This window comes from Patella vulgata, chromosome 8, assembly GCF_932274485.2.
Source record: "Patella vulgata chromosome 8, xgPatVulg1.2, whole genome shotgun sequence".
Lineage (NCBI taxonomy): Eukaryota > Metazoa > Mollusca > Gastropoda > Patellidae > Patella > Patella vulgata.
This window is the reverse complement of record NC_065886.2, coordinates 1550840-1573931: the sequence shown is the minus strand read 5'-3', so window position 1 is coordinate 1573931 and position 23092 is coordinate 1550840. Positions and strand designations below refer to the sequence as shown.

Sequence of the window (23092 nt, the reverse complement as noted above, 5' to 3'; positions counted from 1 at the left end):
CTGAGTCGTTTAGTTTTGTACCACCTGCAGAGGTATGGAAGACTATACCTTCTAAATCTAATAAAGCCAGGGGTAGAAAATCAGGTAAAATAAAATCTGTGGTTCAGGTTGTCAATACTGCTACTGAACCGATATGTACGAAGGTGCAGTCGCACTCAGACACGACGTCACAGGTGAGACCTGTTTACACGACTAAACTTATTAAAAACACACCAAATTTGATTGATTTTGATAATTTGTCTGAGGCAGATATAGCTGCATTAAAATGTAAATTGGGTTTGGTCGATTCACAGGTGAATAATGATTTTGAATTAGAGGAAGATGACTTCGCATTTAATGAATATGAGAATGTGTCAAATATGCCTAATTTAAAGGTAGAAGTTGACAACATACCTCACAAAGCTGACAATAGTCCTGTATCTGTTAGTGGGAGAATTAGTGGCGCTTTATTTGATACAACAAATAATGAACTGAGCGTGTCTGATGATTTTTGGCCCTTACCTAAGCTAAAAACTCCACAAAGAGGCGAGAACATTTCTCAGTCTGGCTGATTTGATTAATACGGCGTGCACGTCGCAGTGTTCTACTGATGATATAAAATACCTGGCAATTGTGGAATGCTAGCGCCGCCTTTAGTTAACCATGAGATATGGAACGAGATAGATGCAAAAAGCCATTCCTATGATAAAAGTTTCAGGGAAATACAGCAATTAGTTGCTACCGGTATTGTTCCAATAGTAAAATTGGCAGAACTTCTAAAAAATCAAATTTCGGGTAATGACACTGCAAAGAGATTGATTTCTGATTCAATTACTTTAATTGGACAAGTTCAATACTACTTGTCTCTGGGGCGTCGTTATCTCATTCGTCCTTGTCTTAAAAAGAAATATTCTAATATATGTAATATAAATACACCTATAACAAGCTATTTGTTTGGAGATGATATTTCTAAAGAAATTCGGAAATGTGACACAGGATTCTCTGTTACAAATAATAGAGAAAACCTCAATCAGTCTTTCCGCGGTAAAAGGAGGTTCTCCCGCGGTGGTCAGGCTATCCGAGACAGGGGTCAATGGCGATATAATAATTATAATAATAGTAATAGATTTTAGCCATACACCAATTACAGGGGCTCAAGAAGAGGTCGTCGGTATTTGAAATTCCATTTTGATGTGTGGCATAAACTGACAAACGATCCATGGATTTTGGATGTTATTTGTGGATATAAAATTGAATTTGTTAATAAAGTGATTCAATTGTGTTTGCCTAATGTTATTAATTTTTCAGATGAATTTAGATTAATAATCGATAATAAGGTTAGTGAACTTCTATCTAAAGGGGCTATCATTCCCTCTGTTTGGGAAAAAGGTCAGTTTGTGTCCAATTTATTTATTGTTCCGAAGCCTAATGGTAAATTTCGTCCTGTTATAAACTTAAAGATGGGTTACCGCGTACAAACTGGGTGATTTAATGGTATATATGGACTAAAAACATATTCAAACTAATTAATTTGTCATAATTATGCTTCAAATCCTTCTCAAACATTGTAATTGCGAAGGAATGCCCTGCTATAAAAATTCGATCAAACCAGGTCATGTTTACGTCACGTCTTGGAAATCAGAGGAGAATTCATTGCATACATAAGACGATGTTGTCTTTAATCGCTTACTATTTATTACAAATATCGAATCCTAATTAAATTCTCGGATTATCCACTACCCGCGCCTTTTTCCGCCATTTTTATCTCAGAAAGTGTTGTACGTCTAACTTTTCATAAAGTTTATCAACTTGTACATTAAGCGCTCAATGTTCGTGTGTGACCTTTGGCCTCACGCGTGCAGAAATGCTTAATCGTCGGGCTGTTGATTAGGGGAACCCTTACATTTTTGTCCTGTATACGCTCCATGAGTGTTTTTCGGGGAATACAGTATTTTTCTAGTAAGATTGGATATCTCTACTTTCCATATATACCAATATTGCCATACTTTTATTGGAAATAACCACCCGATAAATACTTTTCTGGGAACCCATCTTTAAAGCCATTAAATGAGTTTGTTCTGTACGAACATTTTAAACAAAAAACTTTTCAGATTGTTCTTGATACATTGCAAAAGGGAGACTTTTTTACTTCAATAGATCTTAAAGATGCATATTTTAGTATTGCTATACATAAGGAGTATTAGAAATTTTTAAAATTTGTTTAGAACAATATATTTTATCAGTTTGTCTGTCTACCATTTGGATTGTCTTCGGCTCCTCGGGTCTTTACCAAAATTTTAAAACCAATATATACTTGGTTCCGTTATCAAGTTATTCGGTGTACATATTATATTGATGATTCTCTTATTATGAATCAAGATGAACAGCAATATTCTAAGGATACAGTAGTGATCAAAAATAAATTATGCTCTTTAGGGATATACAATTAATACTGGTAAATCAAGTCTAATACCAAAGCAGACTATTGTGTTCTTTGGGTTCATTATTGATTCTGTGAAATTTAAAGTTTTCCTGACTGAGGATAAGATTAAAAAGATTTTGAAATATGCTAATTTCATCAAGTCTAAAAACTATCACATCTCTGTCAGAATTCTGGCTTCTTTTATTGGTTTAATAATTAATGCATTTTATGCTGTACAAGAAGCAGTGTTACATGTAATTATAGAGGTTTAGAAAGAGATAACATAAGAGGACTTGGATGTAATATGAATTATGATAATACTGTATTATTGTCTGATCTAGGCATCGATGACATTGTTTGGTGGCTGAATAACACTGAAATTAAAAATGGCAAGACTATTAGACAAGGAAATCCACATGTCTTTATTACAACAGACGCATCTTCCCATATCTGATATTGTTTTTGGCGGTAGATGGTCACTTGCTGAATCAAATAACAACATAAATTATTTGGAATTATTAGCCATATTTTATGGGTTACAAGCCCATTATTCGAATTGCAGGGATATTCATATTGAGGTTTATTCGGACAATACTTCTGCAATCTCTTATATAAATAATTTTGATGGCATGAAGTCAATTCATTTGGACGAATTAGCTAAAGATGTTTGGAACTGGTGTATTAATAGGAATATCTTTTTTATCTGCTAAGTTTATACCTGGAAAATTTAATTTCCAAGCTGATTTTTATTCAAGAATTTTTTCTGATTCTACTGAATGGATGTTAAAAACTCAGATTTTTCACAGAATTTGTGATCAATGTTTTCATCCAGACATAGACTTGTTTGTGTCGAGACTCAATTTATTTTCAAATAGATGTCTTTGTTTTTTGGCTCCCGGAACCAGGTGCTTATAAGAATAATGCTTTTTCATTCACATGGAGTGATTTAAATCCATACATATTCCCGCCTTTTTCGGTAATAGGTATGGTAATTAACATAGTTATATCTGATAAAGAAGAAAAAGCAATTATAATCATACCAGACTTGCCTTCTCAGCCGTGGTTTCCCTCAATAATGTCGTGTTTAATTTCTTTTCCAATTAGGTTACCACGACACAAGGACTTTTTAGTATAATGCCACACAGCCAGGAAGTTCATCCTCGAGGCAAGTCAATGTCTTTAGCCCCAGTGACTGTATCTGGAAATTACTTAAGATGCAACGAGTTTCAGAGTCAGTTATCATCCAAGTTATCATCAACTCTTGGCGTACAGGAACCAACAAACAATATGATTTGGCCTGGCAAAAATGGGTTATTTGGTGTAAATCTAGGGGCTATAATCCCATTCATACCTCTGAAGTAGACATGCTTGCCTATCTTGATTTACTTATAGAAAATGGGAAATCGTATAGTGTGATTAATACACATAAATCTATGTTGATTCAAACACTCAAATTATTCAATAACTCTTGGTGTGAAAACCCCAGGTATTAATACGTTTATTAGACATATGACTATGACATGTCATGGATTCAAGTGGCGTGGTTTCGATTCCCCGCTTGTACGCGACAGGTGTAGGGTCGCCTGTCCAACCTCGGGTCCTTCAGTTTCCTCTCACTCAGTCACTGCTAAAAAAAAGACCCATCAATTGAATTATTGAAATAAAACTGAACCATGTTAGTCCCGAAATTACCTTGATTTGATTTAGGTTCGACAAGTTAGAGCGAGAGGTCATATTATCATAAGCTAGATAGCCTTAAGACGTATACCTATAGATCTACTTTAAGTTCTAGGCCTACAGTACTCAGTATGCTACATGCATTGGAATACGTGTATATCATAATATGCAATATAATGTCAATTAATCAATCAAATATGAACACACCTTTCACCAAATATGTACTCTTGTGATGATAAAAAAAAAACCAAAAAACAGGTTTATAGCTAGATTTATGAAGGTTTTTTTTTAATAAATGTCCACCTAAGCCGAAATACGATTCTACATGGGTTGTTTCCGTAGTATTGAGATATTTGTCGGCTTTAATGCCTCTTGAAAGTTTGGGATTAAAATTATTAACTTATAAACTTGTGGCTTTATTAGCTTTGTCTAATGCTCCGAGATCACAAACTCTTGTAGCATTGAAACTTTCTAACATGAATATTCTAAAAGGTAAAGTTGAATTTATGTTTACCAATTTGTTGAAAACTAGTCGAGATACTAAATTCAAGATGGTTCTGTCTTATTTTGAAAATGAGAGTCTGTGTGTTATGCACGCTTTATTGTTTTATGTAAGTAAAACTGAGAATAATCGTTTGTCAGACCAGCTTTTGAATTCACACTGTACATATAAGGTTGTTACAACTAGTACTGTTGCTAGGTGGTTGAAAGATGTCTTAGCTGCATCTGGTATTGATGATAAATTTAAGGTCCATTCATTTAGATCAGCATCAGTGTCTGCTGCTTTTATTCATGGGTGTACTTTACAGGAAATTCTGAGAACTGCTGATTGGTCATCTGCGAAAATTTTTAAGAAATTTTATTTGAGGGATGTTGAACAGAACACATCAGATTACTCCAGGGCTGTATTTGGCGACAATTAGCTAGGCCTACTGTACGATCATAACAATGTAAATAAAATGTTTAGTGGTAGTGTTGTTGTCTTTCTTTAAAGGTGCTGAATATATATGAAAAGCCGAAGGCTTTACGGGAAATAATGACCCCTCATCCAAGCATTATGTGAAGGATGAGGGGCATTATTGAGGTGAAGCCGGAGGCTTAGCATGTATATTCCCGCCCACAGATTATCTCTCCCTATTTTTGGAACAAGACAACAAACGGAGTATCATTAAATAATGATTGCTTACCGGGATTATTGCTGAATAAATACGAATGTTTGGTCATGTGATGACTGTTTTTACCTTCACTTTGAAGAGCGATAACACTTTCGATACTAGAATAGTATGCTGAATATACATGCTAAGCCTCCGGCTTCACTTCAATAATGCCCCTCATCCTTGACATAATGCTTGGATGAGGGGTAATTCTACTCTATGTTAGATGTAAGTACATGTTCTTGGTGTTAATTGATAGTCACCAATGTCTTAGTAATTATTTTCTATCCATACTAGAAATAACGCATGTCTAACTAATTTGTGATTTCTACTGATGATGTTTACCCCTGATATCAGTGTTTAAGGTCTTCCATCAAACGTCTTGAGCAACACGTGTGTGTGTGTGTGTGGAGTTCCTACAGCTAACATCCATCTAAATCAATGGGGTAGTGACTCAGTGATTATTTTCCAGTCTCGGTCATAAATCAATATCCATACCATCGCTCAATTTATCAGTTCGTGTATGTTTACTTTTTCAAGAACAGCCGGTGTATTGTCCTTGACACCCAACCCGTATTTCGGTTTCCATAACGACTTATTGAGAGTATGAAGATGTTTTCATGTTTGATTTACAGTCAAGGACCTTTTTCAGACGTCTTAGTAACAATACTTTTATTTCATTTCAGGTGTGCCTATTCTTGATCCTAACCAACAAACTAAAACTACTATATCTGTAGGACGTGGAGAGACAGGTATTTTATCAATCCATGTTTTAGCTTATCCACTACCTGTATATAGCTGGTATTATCAACTACAGGATGGCAGTAAACAACTGATTACAGATTTTAGTATTAGACAAGAAGATGATGGTCTATCATCAACATTAACTATACAAGATGTTACAGAAGATGATAGTGGCAAATATATAGTTTATATTAATAATAGTCTTGGTACCAGATCTACTCTATTTAACCTGGTGGTATCGTCACAAGGTGACGGGGGCATGTTTTGTAATGATGTCGTTATTTCCAGAGAACGGGCTGTTGGTGCAGCTATTTGCCTGGCCATCTGTCTTCTTGTTTTTGGGTATTGCCACCGCTTCACTCTGGTGCATCATGACGAAACGTGGACAGAGAATTTGCTTTATAAATATAAAAGGTAATACGTTTTAGTTTGTAACTATTTTCTCTCTTGTTCTTGAGGCATTACATTTTCATTAACCTTTTAAAACAAACTTTTTTATTTTGATGTTACAGTATTGGGTCTTTATATTAGGTTCTTGACGACAACACTGATTTGACTTCATACAATACTTTTATTCTACTTTAAACAGATGTACAAAACTCAGGACTCCATAATTAGCTTATGTTGAGGGAGCCATGGTCCTAGCGTGGCTTGACACCCTTGGGTGCCAACTCCCGACTAACTTACATGGACCATGTCTGGTCTTAACTCGAGACCTGCTGGTCCCAAGTTAACTTCTCAACGCCCTCGCCTAGTCCCTCTGTCTAAAGCGCCCATGGCCTCCACTCTGTCCTATCTACTTTTCATTTCTGCTTATAAACCCTTTCTAGATAAAGCATGTCACAAGATTACACATCTATCTATTGCCAGATCAAATCTTCACTACAGATTACTTGACCATACAAAGGTCAGCTGTGATGATTAATGACTTCACTAACGACGTCCGTGTGGCTGTTATTCGACTTCACAGATACACAGTAATGTAGACTGGTCGAAATGTAATCAACCCAGGTACGGTTCTGTTTGAAGTTTGGGTCGTGTAAGTCTGACGGTGTTATCTCGGTATATCGTGAACCCTAACAATAATACATCAGAACGAGTTCAACAGTAAGTGCTGGGATAATTTCTGTGGACATATTGTAATTGACATTTATCTCATGTAGACATATTATAATTGGAATTTATCTTATAATCAACAGTGTAGTCTTTATGTAGTTAAATGTGTACTAGGATTGTCTCCATAGTGTTCTATATTCATAAATTAATCCTGTGTTTTTCTACAGGAGACCGAACGGTGGCTAATGATACAACCAGTGGTACAGACAACGTTACCTTGTCGGATATACCACACGTTACCGTGTCTGATACACCACCAGTTACCTTGTCTGATATACCACCAGTTACCTTGTCTGATATACAACAAGTTACCTTGACTCATATACCACCAGTTTATGACCGAGTTGATGCAACAAATACTAGAGATGCTGTTAACCTTGACTATATCAACATATCTATAACAACATCACCATATGAGGTACTGGATAAACAAACTATGGATCAACAACCCAATACTAACAACAACTCAATCCCTATCAAAACCTATCAGGATATAAAAACTGAAGTGAAAGGGTGACCACATGGGTAGTTATAACTAATTAGGTTCATTAATTTGACTGATATTTTGTTAATGCACCCTACTTGCCTTTGGTAAAATCTAATATTACTTAATTGAATAAACAGAAACTATTTCATTTATATTTTATTTTCACGTTTTTTATGTAGACCATTAATGTATGGCGCACTCTTGCATCAGAATCTTGGAAATAGATTAATGCTTGGTTATTGCTATTTATATATTTATTAAACTTTTTATTTATTTGTGTTGATACATAAAGTATTATACTTACAATTTTCACATTTCCACTATTGCTGCAATCTTTTGAACTAAGAATACTATTAAATTATTGCAAACTGTTATCCACATGCATCAAATTGTATATTCGTTTAGTTACTATGATTTATTTCCTAATCCTGTATAATGATGGGTTTATTATTCTTATTAACGTGAACAGATTCCAAAGAATTACTTGATGGTTTGCAATCTAGATCCCTTGCCTCAGTCTCATCTATTCAAACGTTTGACTTTTCTACTTTGTACACTAAAATTCCCCATAGTAAATTAAAAGCCCGGTTGAAAGAAATTATTCACAGTGTCTTTTCCTCTAAATCAGGTACTGCTAGATATCAATATTTAGTTGTAAATTACAATTCTACACATTTCGTTAAGAATCACAGTGATTCCAAAAACAAATTCACGGCCATCAAGATAATACAGATGTTGGATTTTTTAATTGATAACATCTTTGTTGAATTTGGAGAGGAAATATATCAGCAAGTGGTTGGCAACACCATGGGCACCAACTGTGCACATTTGCTTGCTGATCAATTTCTCTATTCGTAGGAAGCCGATTACATACAGACGCTCGTAAAAACTAATAAACGATCAGTCAGACTTTTTAATTTCACCTATCGATATATCGATGACGTTTTCTCACTTAATAATCCTAAATTTAGTGATTATGTAGAATTCATATATCCTGATGAGCTCGAAATTAAAAACACCACTGACAGTGACAATTACGCTTCCTACTTGGATCTGCGTCTCGATTTTGACAATTGCCATAAAATGAGTGTTAAATTGTACGATAAACTTGATGACTTTGACTTTCCGATTGTTAACTTTCCATTTATTAGTAGTAACATTCCAATATCACCAGCTTATGGAGTGTTTGTGTCTCAGATAATTCGTTACGCGAGAGCTTGTTCCTTTTATTCTGATTTTTTAAGTAGATCGAGGCATTTGTCATCTAAGCTTCAACTACAAGGATACTTGCGCACTAAACTTATTAAAACCTTTAAAAAGTTTTATGGCCGTCATATTGATTTGATTGGTAAATATAACGTGTCTCTCTCGGCTATTATTCTAGATATATTTAATTGACACGAATACTATTACTATCTCCCTGATAATGTCTACTACATCGTTAACACAGTTCATCGCGTGCATTTTGCATACCGATAGTTCATTGGCCAATCACGATATATTTACCGACTTTTCGCCTAATAGTTTGGATGCAGCTATGGCGAGTGTGGCGCCAGGCAGGGTAAGCTTACTCTTCCGGACACCTGTTACCACTGTTTGTCGTGTATTTTGTACATGAGGAATAGTCCATTTGCTGGTTACACTATTTTGCTTTAATACACTATTTTGCCTATAACGTTTTTTAGGACTTCGAATTCTGTCTTATGGTTTGGATTGTTCGTACTTGGTTTTATTTTTTTTAACCAGTTTTCCGTATTTTTAGTGATTATTAAAAATAAACAAAAAAACCCAACATTTTAGACATGTATATTGTATGTAATGCGTATCATATACTTTGTCAAGCAGCAGACAGGGCAGGTCTAATAAAACAGACATTTTAAGTCATACAAGCGGTAACCATGTAATACAATTTTTCAAGTGTTGAATTGAGAAGTGGGAATAACTCCGGAATGCAGGACCACCGAATGCTGAATACTGATACGGTTCTTCAAAGTTTCATATCAAATCCCATAACAAAATGTAATTTTTATCACGTTCACAAGGTTTTCGGCAATGGATAGAGTTAACAGGGTAACTCCAGCAAAGTCTCAGACAATATACACGAAAGGCTATAGGTGTTGAAAGGCGGGTAGGTTGGATATCACACAGGAGTCAAACGATTCACTCTTAAACAAATTCCGTTTGAAACTATTGTCAATCAGCACGAACTTAGCACTTGTGCTGCAACCATGGACAACATATTGCATCGTGGAAAGCAGTGCCACAACTATAACAGGGGGTGACTATTCAGTACATTGGGCGGGGGGGGGGGGGTAAATATGTGAATATTACATTCATTAGCAAAAATAAATAACGATTATTATGAATAATTATTTTATAATAAAATAGTAAAAATATATAATGAACGATATAATAATAATGCAGACAGTTATAAAGCTAAAATATCAAAATATAATAAAACATAAAAATATCAAAAAGTATGACAAATGACTAAATATGAAATTTGATTTAGTAAGCTGAGTATCAATAGAAAATATCAAGTGTATTTTTAATAAAATAGCCTGGATCCAGGGGAGTCACTGGTCAAATACCCTGGAAATAGGTGATTCACTGGTCAAATAGCCTGGACCCAGGTGAGTCACTGGTCAAATACCCTGGACACAGGTGAGTCACTGGTCATATAGCCAGGACACAGGTGAGTCACTGGTCAAATAGCCTGGACACAGGACCACAAAATATATTTAAGATCAGTAGTTAAATTGAGACTCTAAAGATGTACGGTAAATTTTCTATTTTAGATAAAAGTATTTCACAATTTCTGTACATGGCTGTTGGTTATACATTGTATAACTATGGCTTGTTCTAAATCGACCGGATATGACGCCAGTAATGCTGATATTACCAGTGACTGAATACGACCCCAGTAATGCTGATATTACCAGTGACGGGATACGAGCGAACCCAGTAAATGCTGATATTACCAGTGACTGGATACGACCCCAGTAATGCTGATATTACCAGTGACTGAAAAGGCGATGTCTTTTAAATTCATCAGTAAATGTAATGGATATTTGGTAACATATGGAATAATTAATTTCAATATCAGCAGTACGGGTTCCAATAGAAGAATTCAGTTTTAGTGCTAAAGGTCTAAATACAAACTATGATAAGTCTTAAATATTAACTCTGAACATGTCATGTGGAATCAATATTAACTCTGAACATGTCATGTGGAATCAATATTAACTCTGAACATGTCATGTGGAATCAATATTAACCCTAAACATGTCATGTATATTAACTCTGAACATGTCATGTGGAATCAATATTAACTCTGAACATGTCATGTGGAATCAATATTAACTCTGAACATATCATGCGGGACTAATGATATCTATACAACTCTATAAAAATATCAGATAACAGAAGCGGATTCTAAACAAAATTGAGCAATATAATTATATAATTATACAGTAAGCAAAATAATTATACAGTAAGCAATATTATAAAGGTTTAAGTGGAAGAATAAAGACAATACAAATTCCAATATATTATTTTACAACTCTACAAAAATATCAGATAACACAAGTGGATTCTAAACAAAATTGAACAATATAATTATACAGTAAGCAAAATTAGAAAAATTTGAGAAAAGAAATAATATAAACTCCAATATATTATTATGCAAATATTATTATGCAAATATTATTTATCTATGGAATGTTATATCAGCTGATTGAAATATAAACATTTTACTGTAGAGTTTCAAGTTCTATGCATCCGGTGCCCATATCAATTAAAGGGGGATTACCCTTTACCCCTGTTGGTCATTAGCTACAACATTCCAGTTCAGTTATAGACGTCATGTTTAATAATTATCGGGGATTACCCTTTATCCAAATTCTATGTATCGGGTGCCCATATCAATTATAGGGCATTACCCGTTACCCAAATTCTATGCATCTGGTGCCCATATCAATTATTGGGGATTACCCTTGGTTATTAGCTGCAACATTCCAGTTGAGTTATAGACGTCATGTTTAATAAACCTTAGTATCCCTGTACTAAAGGGAAATAACCACAAGAATAGTTAAAAATACAAATATTGTGAGAGTATATCATTTATAGCAAATATACATGTATAGTACTATTTACCTACTGAAACATTGATGACTAGCCTGTAAAACTTGTAGAAATCATATGTAACATTGAATTGATAAAATAGTAAACCTCAACAAAATTATAAACTTAAACAATTTAAAACAAATGTAATTAATATGTATATATTATAAATGAATAATATGAATCTAATATCATTTATATATTTAAATAACGGATACAGCATTATGCCTATAAAAGATTACAAAGTTAACAATAAACAAACAATCTATAAAATATTTATATTGATTTTATATGGGTATGACTAGTATCTTCATTGTAATTACCTGAAAAATATTTATATTGATTTCATATGGGTATGACTAGTATCTTCATTGTAATTACCTGATCTTAACATTATTACATATATATTAACATATTGTATTTAATACACCTACATATAAATAAATCATTATAACATTATAATACTGCTGAGTAGAAATAATTATTACAAATTATTTATAAAATATAACATAGACTAGTGTAAAACCTGTAAAACTTTAAAACATTGATGAGTAGTGTCAAACCTGTGTAACATTCAACTGATAAAATAGTAAGCCTAAACAAAATTATAAACTTAAAGATACATTATGCAAGAGCTAAATCTGCCTATTGCAAGTCTTTCTTTAGGCCTGAAATGTTATATAAACTATTAATTAGACATTAATTGACAAAACAAGACCATAATCAACTCTCGATGGCATCGGATACCTGAGATTTTAATTAGACTAAAACGGTTCGCTATTTAAAAATTTAATTTAAAAATGGGAAAGCGATGCTAAGTCCCGATTATACCAGTGCCCTGGTTACCAATGTGCACACATCTTGTCAAAACTACAAACAATGATAACTTGGCTGAGAATGAAGTAATTTCAATGAAATTTTCAATATTTTATTTTTTTTATCATCTATTTTTGAATTATTATAGCAAGAATGACCAGCTCTTTATTAATCTCTAAACTAATGCATCTTTGAACATCAAACAAATGTAATAAGTATTTATATGTAATGCATGCAATAAGTATTTATATATCATATCATAATGAATAATGTGAAGAGTATAAAAACACCACCAAATCACAGATCAATACTGATCCTAAACAGTCAGTTGTTGAATACGATCTCTAACAGAGTATTTCATATAAATAAAATTTAATGTTCTACTTGTCTGCACTGACCGGGTTTAAAGTCCACTCGACACAAACTAGGTCATTTCGGGACCAACACATGATTCATTTTTTTTATTTCAAACATTTGCTTGCACGTAGGGGTCTTTAGTAGTGGGAGGAAACCGGAGGATCCGGAGAAAACCCACGAGGTTGAACAGTCTACCCTACTCCTTGTAACATTCAAGCGAAGATTCAAAACAACGCCACTTGACTCAATGATAGACCTTCTTATCCAACGCGCACGCGTTAACCATTCGGCCATTCAACACCATGACAACAAAACAACATAATAAATCAAATCGCTTGTGTTATAAATCAATATATTTACACCATACCAAGCTAATAATATGTATGTTGTGATTTGATGTCAATATATAATATATTATATTATATATATATGTACTTTGTGATTTGATGTCAATATATAATATATTATATTATATATATATGTACTTTGTGATTTGATGTCAATATATAATATACTGTACTATAAATATTTGTAATTGTGTTACAGGTGTACATTAGACTGTGATATGGTAGGTACAGGTCCCCGTGTACTGTAATGCTACCAAGACAATCCTTATTTAACAAAGAAGTGAGTATAAATAACAGTACAATTTTTGATAAATACACTTAAAACAATAACTAATAAATGTAAGTTGTCTAGTAACAAAAAATATGAACTTTGAAAAGAATAGCTTGTCAGGTTGTAAGATGAAATGAAAAACAGAAACATTTTCATAATTCTCAACATAGCACAAACCCAGACCCTGATTATCTACATGGTGATATTCAATAGACAACTGTTTTATATAAAAACAAGGAAAAATATTCCTCTGTGCATTTTAGGGAGTATCATTAACAAGAATACCACCATCAATTAATGGAGATGACATGGCTGGGTAGAAAGATTTACTTAACTCACGCCTGCACAGTCAGGAAGCTAAAATTTTATCATTGGTTCATGTTTTTGGTATCATAATTGGATATGCTCAGAATGTTTAATATCTATTGATCAATCAAAAAGTTTAAGATTTGAAAGAGATTGGGATAGATCAAGCTACCCATCTAGATCCTTTAATTTACTTCTTCTTAGTTTTCATTTGTTTCTTTGGTCCAGGTGCTGGTGCTGCAGGTGCCGGTGTGTCATCATCATCACTGCTATCAGAAACAGGTAGTGGAGTTGGTCCTCGAACACCAGGCTGTATACCAGCATACTCAACCGCCTCATGATAAACTGGTTTGACATCTTTAGCTGGTGTTTTGTTCGTGAAAACAACATCAGCATAATTCAGTCCCTCCTTGTTAATAGTTGGTTTCTGGATGAGAATAGAAAATCATAAATAAGATGTGATTGATGATATATAACGACATAGATAGAGGTGTCCTCAAACCCTGAAGCAGCTAATTAACATGGGTTATGACTTTATGACCCACCCTTGTATTACTACTGGAAGCAGCTAATTAACATGGGTTATAACTATCCTTGTATTACTACTGGAAGCAGCTATTTAACAGGGGTTATGACTGTCTAACCCATCCTTGTATTACTACTGGAAGCAGCTATTTAACAGGGGTTATGACTATCTAACTATCACTACTGTAGAAACAGACTTTAAACCATCAGTTAATATCACTACTACTCTAACCCCGTATTCTCGTCACACTGATATATACTAATAGATACAGTATCGATTAGTCTGTGTGGTCACACTCATATATAATAATAGATACAGTATCAACATGTTGAAATCCATAAAGATTTTTCTGGTATACAGCTTCAGTGACTATTAGACACATCTATTATTCCGTCACCATTTTTAACTTTGAACAACAAATAGTTTTGAAGGAAGATAACTTACATTTGTAGCTACTGGTTTGGCTTTGACATCTGCGTTTTCATAAATTCATAAGAAAAATATTTGACAAATTAATAGTTCAGTGAATATAACATATATTACAACAATGTTACAAACATCATCTTTCATATCCTAACCTTGCACGGTATCTAATAATCTGACTTGACGTTCTTCACCACATCTTACTTGTAAACTATGGTGTTGCAATAGCTTTCACATGCAGTCTAATACATTATGCTATAGTTGAGTCTATTTAAAAAGCAACAACAATAACATGGGTCGCTAGAGTGTTCAAAAGATTCTGTAAAGTTAACCATTGGGGACATTATTTCAGATATATTTAACATAGATGGTTGAAACTCTACAGGTAGTCTTTATGTCATTAATTTAAACAATGTATTTGAGTTTCAAACAGATGGCAGTTGAACGAAAGAGTGTTCACGAGATTCTACAAAGTCAAATTTACCAAAAGTAACAACAGTTACAAGATTATCAATAAAATGTAATTCATAGTCTTAACATATTATCGACAAAACTGTATCAATGGAAAGCTGTATCAATAAAAACCTGTATCAAAGATGTTGGAAGCACGGGGGGGGACACCAAGGAGTCACCTTAACATAAAAGGGTATAAAATGGGCTAAAATTATAGGTGCAAGAGTTTAGTACTAAAAACATTATGAGCCTTATGCAAGTTATACCCCTGTAAACTTTATTCATGTGAACAAACTCAAATAGAACATTATGAAAAATTATGAAACAGAAAAAAACAAAGGGACATAATACAAACGATCCTCTCTCTGTCTTGGCAATTATTTGGGTTAAAAAGAATTGTGAAGAGAGTCTACCCAATCACACCTGCTCTATCAGAAATTTTTGTGAGATTACCATAATCAGAATATTTTAAAAGTAAACCTTGATTATATGGCCATATAATATATGTGCAATACTTGAATAGAATAGAAAACATGCTGGTCTACCTGTCTGTCCACTAGCAGTTTTATTATCTTGACCAGTCTTTTTCTTAACAACCGCTGTGTAGATAGCTTCAGGATCTGATAAAACATGTATATCAAATAATGTGTATACTAGCAGTTATCTTGATGATGGTAGAATCAGATAAATACCATCTAGACTATGATGCTAGCATTAGCCTACAGTTATCTTGATACTGATAGAATCGGATTAATACCATCTAGACAATGATGCTCGTGTTTAATTAACCTGTCTATCAGACTTAAATAACTAAGATAAACTACCCTACCTGGTTTCTTGGCGGGCTTTTTACTTTTTTCAGATTCATTTCCATTTTGAGGTCCAAATAAATGATCGCTTCCTTCATACAAGAGATTATCATCGATAACTAATAAACATTAAATATAAAACAAGCATTGTAATAAAAGTATTTCAAATATATGATCACAAGAGATTATCATCGATAACTGATCAAATTTAAATATAAACAATGGATTGTAATAACAGTGAATCGAAGCATGGAATGGATGGTTGGGTATTGAGGGAGAATGGCAGGGGTTGGGTATTGAGGGAGCATGACAGGGGTTGGGTATTGAGGGAGCATGACCGGGATGGAGTGGGTGGTTGGATATTGAAGGAGTATGGCAGGGGTTGGGTATTGAGGGGAGAATGACAGGGGTTGGGTATTGAGGGGAGAATGACAGGGATGGAGTGGGTGATTGGATATTGAGGGAAAATGACAGGGGTTGGGTATTGAGGGCAGAATTTGGATATTGGATATTGAGGGAGCATGACAGGGGTTAAGTGGATGGTTGGGTATTGAGGGAGAATGGCGGGGATGAAGTGGATGGTTGGGTATGGAGGGAGCGGAATTATTTATGTAGCAGGCGATCTTTTTATTATTTGTCCCCCCACTGAGAAAACTGAACTTTAAAACATTCTAGATAGAAATAATGTGTTCCAAACAAATACAATTCATTTAAAAACAATCAAACAAAATAAGAAGTACATTACCCATTTTACTGTCCTGTCCTGTCTTTACGTTAGATGCCTTCGAACTAAAATATAATAAAAACAATTCAGTATAACTCATCTAGGTGTTAATAACCTAGAGATTGATGTTTTAAGTTAGAAAAATGTTTAAAACATGATCACATCCCAAGCACTTCAATAATATAGCTAACTATACATAACACAAGTTTCTAGAACCCAAACCTAACCCTCGCTAACTATACACAACACAAGTTTCTAGAACCCAACCCTAACCCTCGCTAACTATAGATTAAGGTATGTTAATTAAAACAGGTATGGACATGGTTAAAGGTTGAAATTAATGAGGGAGTACCTTTTCTTCAACAATTTGTTTTGGCCCACATGTAGCCTGATATGCCTAAAGTATGGGGACTCTGTGTTGAGACATTGAAACATTTTCGATAAATTATAGTTCTATTGACCTACTGAAATCTAGAAATTTTAATCCGTAGTCATACACTAGCCCAATCGGTCTAATATTTTATACATGTATTGGTGACTATAGCCTTATCACCACCTGTATAGTCTCTGTATTAATCATTACCTGGACATAAAACAAGAATAATATATAACTTACATGTTATCGGTTTGTCCTGTACAAATAAAAAATATATCATTGAAATTAAACCTTAGTCTTTGTTATCAACGATACAACTAACCAATTCAAGAATATCAGATATACATGTAGGTACCTTGGGTGGTGTTTGGAATGTAAACTATCGGTCAAATTATATGTTATTATTATTATATAAATAGTTCATCGGTATAGAAATACTATACAACAACGGGTGATGACATACAGTAAAAAAAATGAAACTCCTAATACTATTAATAATAAATAAATGAATAAAAACCGATCATGACCTACCTTTTCCAGGTCCTGCTCCAGTCCGGGGTCCAAATAAATGATCACTGCCCTCATATGTTAAATTGTCATCAATAACTGAAATGGTAATAATTACATATTACGCATATACGGCAAATTAAACTAGGTCACGGTTCCACAAAGCCTTCTCAGACTTAAGTTAAAAATTTACTTAACTTCCAAACACTTTTGTCCAGAAGCACAAACCTTTGCACACATTAAGAGTTTTATTTAAGAGTTATATTTTAGTTAAAATAAGACAAACAATTTGAGTAAATTCGTAACTTAAGTTTGAGCTTGTTTTGTTAAACTGGGGCCTGAACGTAATTTAGGAACATTTCTTTCTTGTAGTTTTATCATACATTGATTGGGATTTTCCAATCTATGTTGCTTTAATAAAAATATTTTTCACACTAAAATAAATTTTGTAAAAATACGCAAACAAGAATTTCAAATCGGATGATTCATCAATGAATCACTAATTTCTGGATTTACAGCATTGTTGGTACTTATGACATCTTTCATCTACATACACTCAACAAAACATAATTAAAAAATATATTAATTACCCATTTCATCTTGCCTTTTATTTCCTTTGTTTGATGAGGGACTAAAAAATAAAAAATAATAAAACGAAAAACACAAATGGTAACCAAAATAACAAGCAAGCATAAAACAAATACAGTGATATCTATTTTTTTTTAAAACTGAAAGAGTCATTATTGCTTTGAACTTTAAGGTCTCCACCTGTTAGTAAAAGAATAACGTCCATCGGGCATGTTCAAATTAGAATCAGTCTATCAGCTATCAGTCTACCTATCATCAATCAACTGATCTATCAGCTATCAGTCTACCTATCATCAATCAATTGATCTATCAGTGTTCAGTCTTTCATCAATGATGAAACCTTATAAGCAATTACTGATGAGCAATATATGGGATTGTAATAATCTCTTTCTGCGGTCGAACTTCAGTTTAATAAATTTTCAGTTTGATGGTGATCGCCAGTATATAAGAATAATGGTGTTTAAAATTCAGTAAATTCTTAAGGGCGTTTTCACTTCTAAACCTATTTTCAAATTTGACACCAAAAATGCCAACGCATACAGCCTTCAATGAATGACACTATCTATGCCTGAAACATAATCGTGAGTTTACAAAAATACTAAAATATAACTATTGAGGGTGACATCCACTCTGCATAATTATGATATCTTGTGACTAACATGAGCTAAATAACTTGTGTCAGTTCTGTATCAAACAAAAGGGAACCGAAGAACTGTGAATTAAAACCTATAAAAATACTTACACATTATCTTGGGAACTGTCTTTTTGTGCTGTGTAAAAAAAAAAATACAATGAATGACAAACAGTCTTGATCGATATCATGCAAACTGCAGGCTATGCCTCATAACTAACAAGGGTTGTTAATCTTAACTATAAGATGACTGATATAAAATTATTAATGTCTTGAAACTCAACAACTGTATATTGGATATTGTAGTTATTTCAAGAATTTATATTATTAAAATAAAGCATGTCTCTTCAATAACTTACCCTTTCTACGGTTATAACCACAACAATAACAGTTATAATACCATCAATATATCAATAATACTTCAATAACTTACCCTGTCTACGGTATATAACCACAACAATAACAGTTATAATACCATCAATACACCAATAATACTTCTATAACTTACCCTTTCTACGGTATATTACCACAACAATAACAGTTATAATACCATCAATATATCAATAATACTTCTATAACTTACCCTTTCTACGGTATATAACCACAACAATAACAGTTATAATACCATCAATACACCAATAATACTTCTATAACTTACCCTTTCTACGGTATATCACCACAACAATAACAGTTATAATACCATCAATATACCAATAATACTTCTATAACTTACCCTTTCTACGGTATATTACCACAACAATAACAGTTATAATACCATCAATATATCAATAATACTTCTATAACTTACCCTTTCTACGGTATATAACCACAACAATAACAGTTATAATACCATCAATACACCAATAATACTTATATAACTTACCCTTTCTACGGTATATCACCACAACAATAACAGTTATAATACCATCAATATACCAATAATACTTCTATAACTTACCCTTTCTACGGTATATAACCACAACAATAACAGTTATAATACCATCAATATATCAATAATACTTCAATAACTTACCATGTCTACGGTATATAACCACAACAATAACAGTTATAATACCATCAATATATCAATAATACTTCTATAACTTACCCTTTCTACGGTATATTACCACAACAATAACAGTTATAATACCATCAATATATCAATAATACTTCTATAACTTACCCTTTCTACGGTATATCACCACAACAATAACAGTTATAATGCCATCAATATATCAATAATACTTCTATAACTTACCCTTTCTACGGTATATCACCACAACAATAACTACTACTATACCAATAATACTTCTATAACTTACCCTTTCTACGGTATATTACCACGCCAATAACAGTTATAATACCAACAATTACCAATACACCAATAATAATTCCAACTATAGTAAGCATGTTATTACTTCCCAATGGGTCATTTACTGGCTTCGGTGGTTCTATATAAAACAAAACTCTACATAGATAAGGTGGAACAATAACTTAATACAAATTATACCTGTACATTAAATACAGCTACTATAGGGTTATTTTAATTATCTATGACAGAATCAGAAAGAACTGTGTTCCATTGATTCATAGAGTCATTTATATAGTACAGTACATGCTAATATTTCATCTGAATAGGTGTGTCTTTAGATGGAATCTGAATTGAAATAGCGTTGGAAGGGATTGCAGTTTCTTTTTTCGATAAGTTAAAGTAAAAAGTTGGAATTCAGTTCTGACCGAGACACCAAGCTAGTGCAGTGGTTTCAACACAGATGTAATTGGTCAGCACAAATCTGTTCTAATTCATTGGAGTTGGTTAATTACAAGAAAGTATTAAGGTCAACAGCCATTACCTCCATCAATAATATTGTAGCAAACTAAAATTAAAGATAAAATTTAAATGTCCTTACCTGCATCTATTACTTTAACATAATCAAGTTTTAATAGCCCTTACCTCCATCAATAACTGTAATAGTGAAGTTCTGAATACCAATATCATTGACTACAGATACTATATAATCACCAAATAGATTAGAGTTTAGAGTTATCTCTACTGTTGATTTATAGTTTATAGTTGATAGTTGTTGTGTTCTAGCTGAATTTATTATCTGTCTGGTAGATGTATGGTACCAGGTGAAGGTTGGTGGAGGGTAGGCGATTATATCAACTTGTAGAGTTATTGTTGCATCTATTCTATTAGTGATTTGTATCTTGGTGACTGTGTTTTCTCTAGGAGAACCTGGAATATAGAAATAAGATTATATTAATTAACTTCTAGATATGTTGTTGTATTTATTCTTTAAGTAATGTTTTCCGTTGTTCTTGTGTATTCTATTGGAGAACCTGGAATACAGACATGACATCATTATTCATTCTGGTTTGACAATATTCATACTATTGATGATGTTTGTCTTGGTTATTGTGTTTCTCTCGGAGAACCTAGAGTTATTACAATACATCTACAAATCTTTCAAATCTGGATACAAACCCTAAAACCTATGTGGGTGTCCATTCAAGGTCAGAAGCAACGTTATGGCCCTCTACCTGTTACATTGTGAAATATGTACGAAGGTCGTGGGAGATCTTGAGACAACAATATTTGACCTGATTCAGATGAAACTAAGGATATCCGATCACCTGGAGGAGTTTGATTGTGGTCTGCATCAGACGACAACTTCTTGGGTTATGGCACTTGTCTTTTATGCAAAATGTGAATTGTACAAAGTTTGTGGACCGGCTAGAGCCATCAAATATTGTCCAATTTAGTGAAACTTAAATTATAAGTTATACGGATCAATAAGATAGGAGAATTTAACGTGATTTCATCGCACAAAATTACATTTTGTTTCCTGAAAGTCGGCCATCTTAAAAACCGACAGTCGTCTCGGATTGAGTCATGAGGTTTTTTTTCAGACGAATAGTCCCTGAGGAGTATTTGTGTCAATAGTGATTCGTATATCCACATTTGAATGATTAACCTGTTTTTATGTAGTAAGTTTAGCTGCTGAACTATATCCAAATGGAGTGGTCATACCATGTCATGTGCACAGCAACTATTACTTATTACATCCTTTAAAGAAAACTTTAGATTTGGAATTCAAATGTAGATAATTATATATTTGTTCATGCATAGTTAACTCAGTCCTCTCACCGACAATGTCAGAATAGTAAACCTGGTAGGGTTATTGTATGCGCGAACGTAACACTATACTATAGAGGTGAAAAGAAAAGGAATTGCATTCTTATTGTGTCAGATATTAAAACGATTTTTAATGGTATAAAATATTGCGCTGTACTTACATGTAACATGGAGTGGAATAGTTTTAGATACAGGTTGACCAATCGTATTACTAGCTGTACAGGTATAGTTATCTGTATGTTGACAACTAGCTTTAGATATGGTATATTGACTACCAGAATAGAGTTGTTCCCCTGGTTGTGATCTAGACCAGGATATATCTGAAGATGGAAGACTGTCAACTGAACAGTTGAAGGTTACAGTAGAATCTTCATCTATTATATTGTTGGTAGCATCTGATGTTAGACTTGTGATGGTTGGTGGATCTGAAATTAATGTAAATTTACTTATCATACTTATCATTCTGAACAAACAGTTATATATATTTCATCTTTCATTTGTATGGTATCATTTCTAAAAGCATGTATTTTTTCCCACTAAACTAAAATTGGCCATTTTAATCACTTTATCATGTACTATTAAACCAATCTGATTACCAGTTAAATTTAACTCATCTCAGAATAATTATAAAGATAAATAGACAATGTCACAGGGTGTTTATTATTGTTAGATAGTATAGTTTGATTGTAATGGTGAATACTGGGGATTACAATGTATATAGAAGTAGACATAGTAATCTAGTCTGTACTATACATGTCTACTCTATAGTAACCTAGACTGTACTATACATACACGTCTACTCTATAGTAACCTACACTGCACTTTACATACATGTCTACTCTATAGTAACCTACACTGCACTATACATACATGTCTACTCTATAGTAACCTAGACTGTACTATACATACACGTCTACTCTATAGTAACCTACACTGCACTATACATACATGTCTACTCTATAGTAACCTATACTGTACTATACATACACGTCTACTCTATAGTAACCTACACTGCACTATACATACATGTCTACTCTATATAGTAACCTACACTATACTATACATAGAGATGGAAGTTAAACATGTAATAGCTAAAGAATGATTCAATACTATATAAC

The 23092-nt window shown here is 33.3% G+C and overlaps 2 protein-coding genes across 2 annotated transcripts; one reads left to right on the top strand and one right to left on the bottom strand.

The window, feature by feature from the left end:
- The first annotated feature begins 3615 nt into the window (after nt 1-3615).
- LOC130014020 (uncharacterized) lies at nt 3616-6081 on the top strand. Its single transcript, XM_056102794.1, has 5 exons — nt 3616-3632; nt 3732-3887; nt 4458-4570; nt 4748-4853; nt 6075-6081. Exons 1-5 carry the CDS (start codon nt 3616-3618, stop codon nt 6079-6081), a joined length of 399 nt encoding a protein of 132 aa, XP_055958769.1.
- Nucleotides 6082-13575: 7494 nt separating this feature from the next.
- On the bottom strand, nt 13576-22427 carry LOC126830599 (tyrosine-protein kinase-like otk). Its single transcript, XM_056102793.1, has 12 exons — nt 22136-22427; nt 20790-21074; nt 20158-20286; nt 18947-18974; nt 18207-18247; nt 17641-17715; nt 17350-17365; nt 16755-16798; nt 16030-16128; nt 15746-15820; nt 14769-14797; nt 13576-14225 (listed from the first exon to the last, which is right to left on the bottom strand). Exons 1-12 carry the CDS (start codon nt 22425-22427, stop codon nt 13989-13991), a joined length of 1350 nt encoding a protein of 449 aa, XP_055958768.1. The 3' UTR covers nt 13576-13988.
- Nucleotides 22428-23092: the final 665 nt, after the last annotated feature.

Bases quoted from the DNA above. Each gene is read 5' to 3' on its own strand.
- LOC126830599 (XM_056102793.1), bottom strand. From the start codon at position 22,427: ATGATAAGTAAATTTACATTAATTTCAGATCCACCAACCATCACAAGT. The intron at 18,975-20,157 runs GTAAGTTATAGA...TTTTTTACACAG, and splicing joins GGTAATATACCGTAGAAAGG to CACAAAAAGACAGTTCCCAA. The intron at 18,248-18,946 runs GTAAGTATTTTT...TTTATTTTTTAG, and splicing joins GACAGTTCCCAAGATAATGT to TCCCTCATCAAACAAAGGAA.
- LOC130014020 (XM_056102794.1), top strand. The intron at 3,888-4,457 runs GTATTAATACGT...GCCTCTTGAAAG, and splicing joins TCTTGGTGTGAAAACCCCAG to TTTGGGATTAAAATTATTAA. The intron at 4,571-4,747 runs GTAAAGTTGAAT...CACACTGTACAT, and splicing joins TAACATGAATATTCTAAAAG to ATAAGGTTGTTACAACTAGT.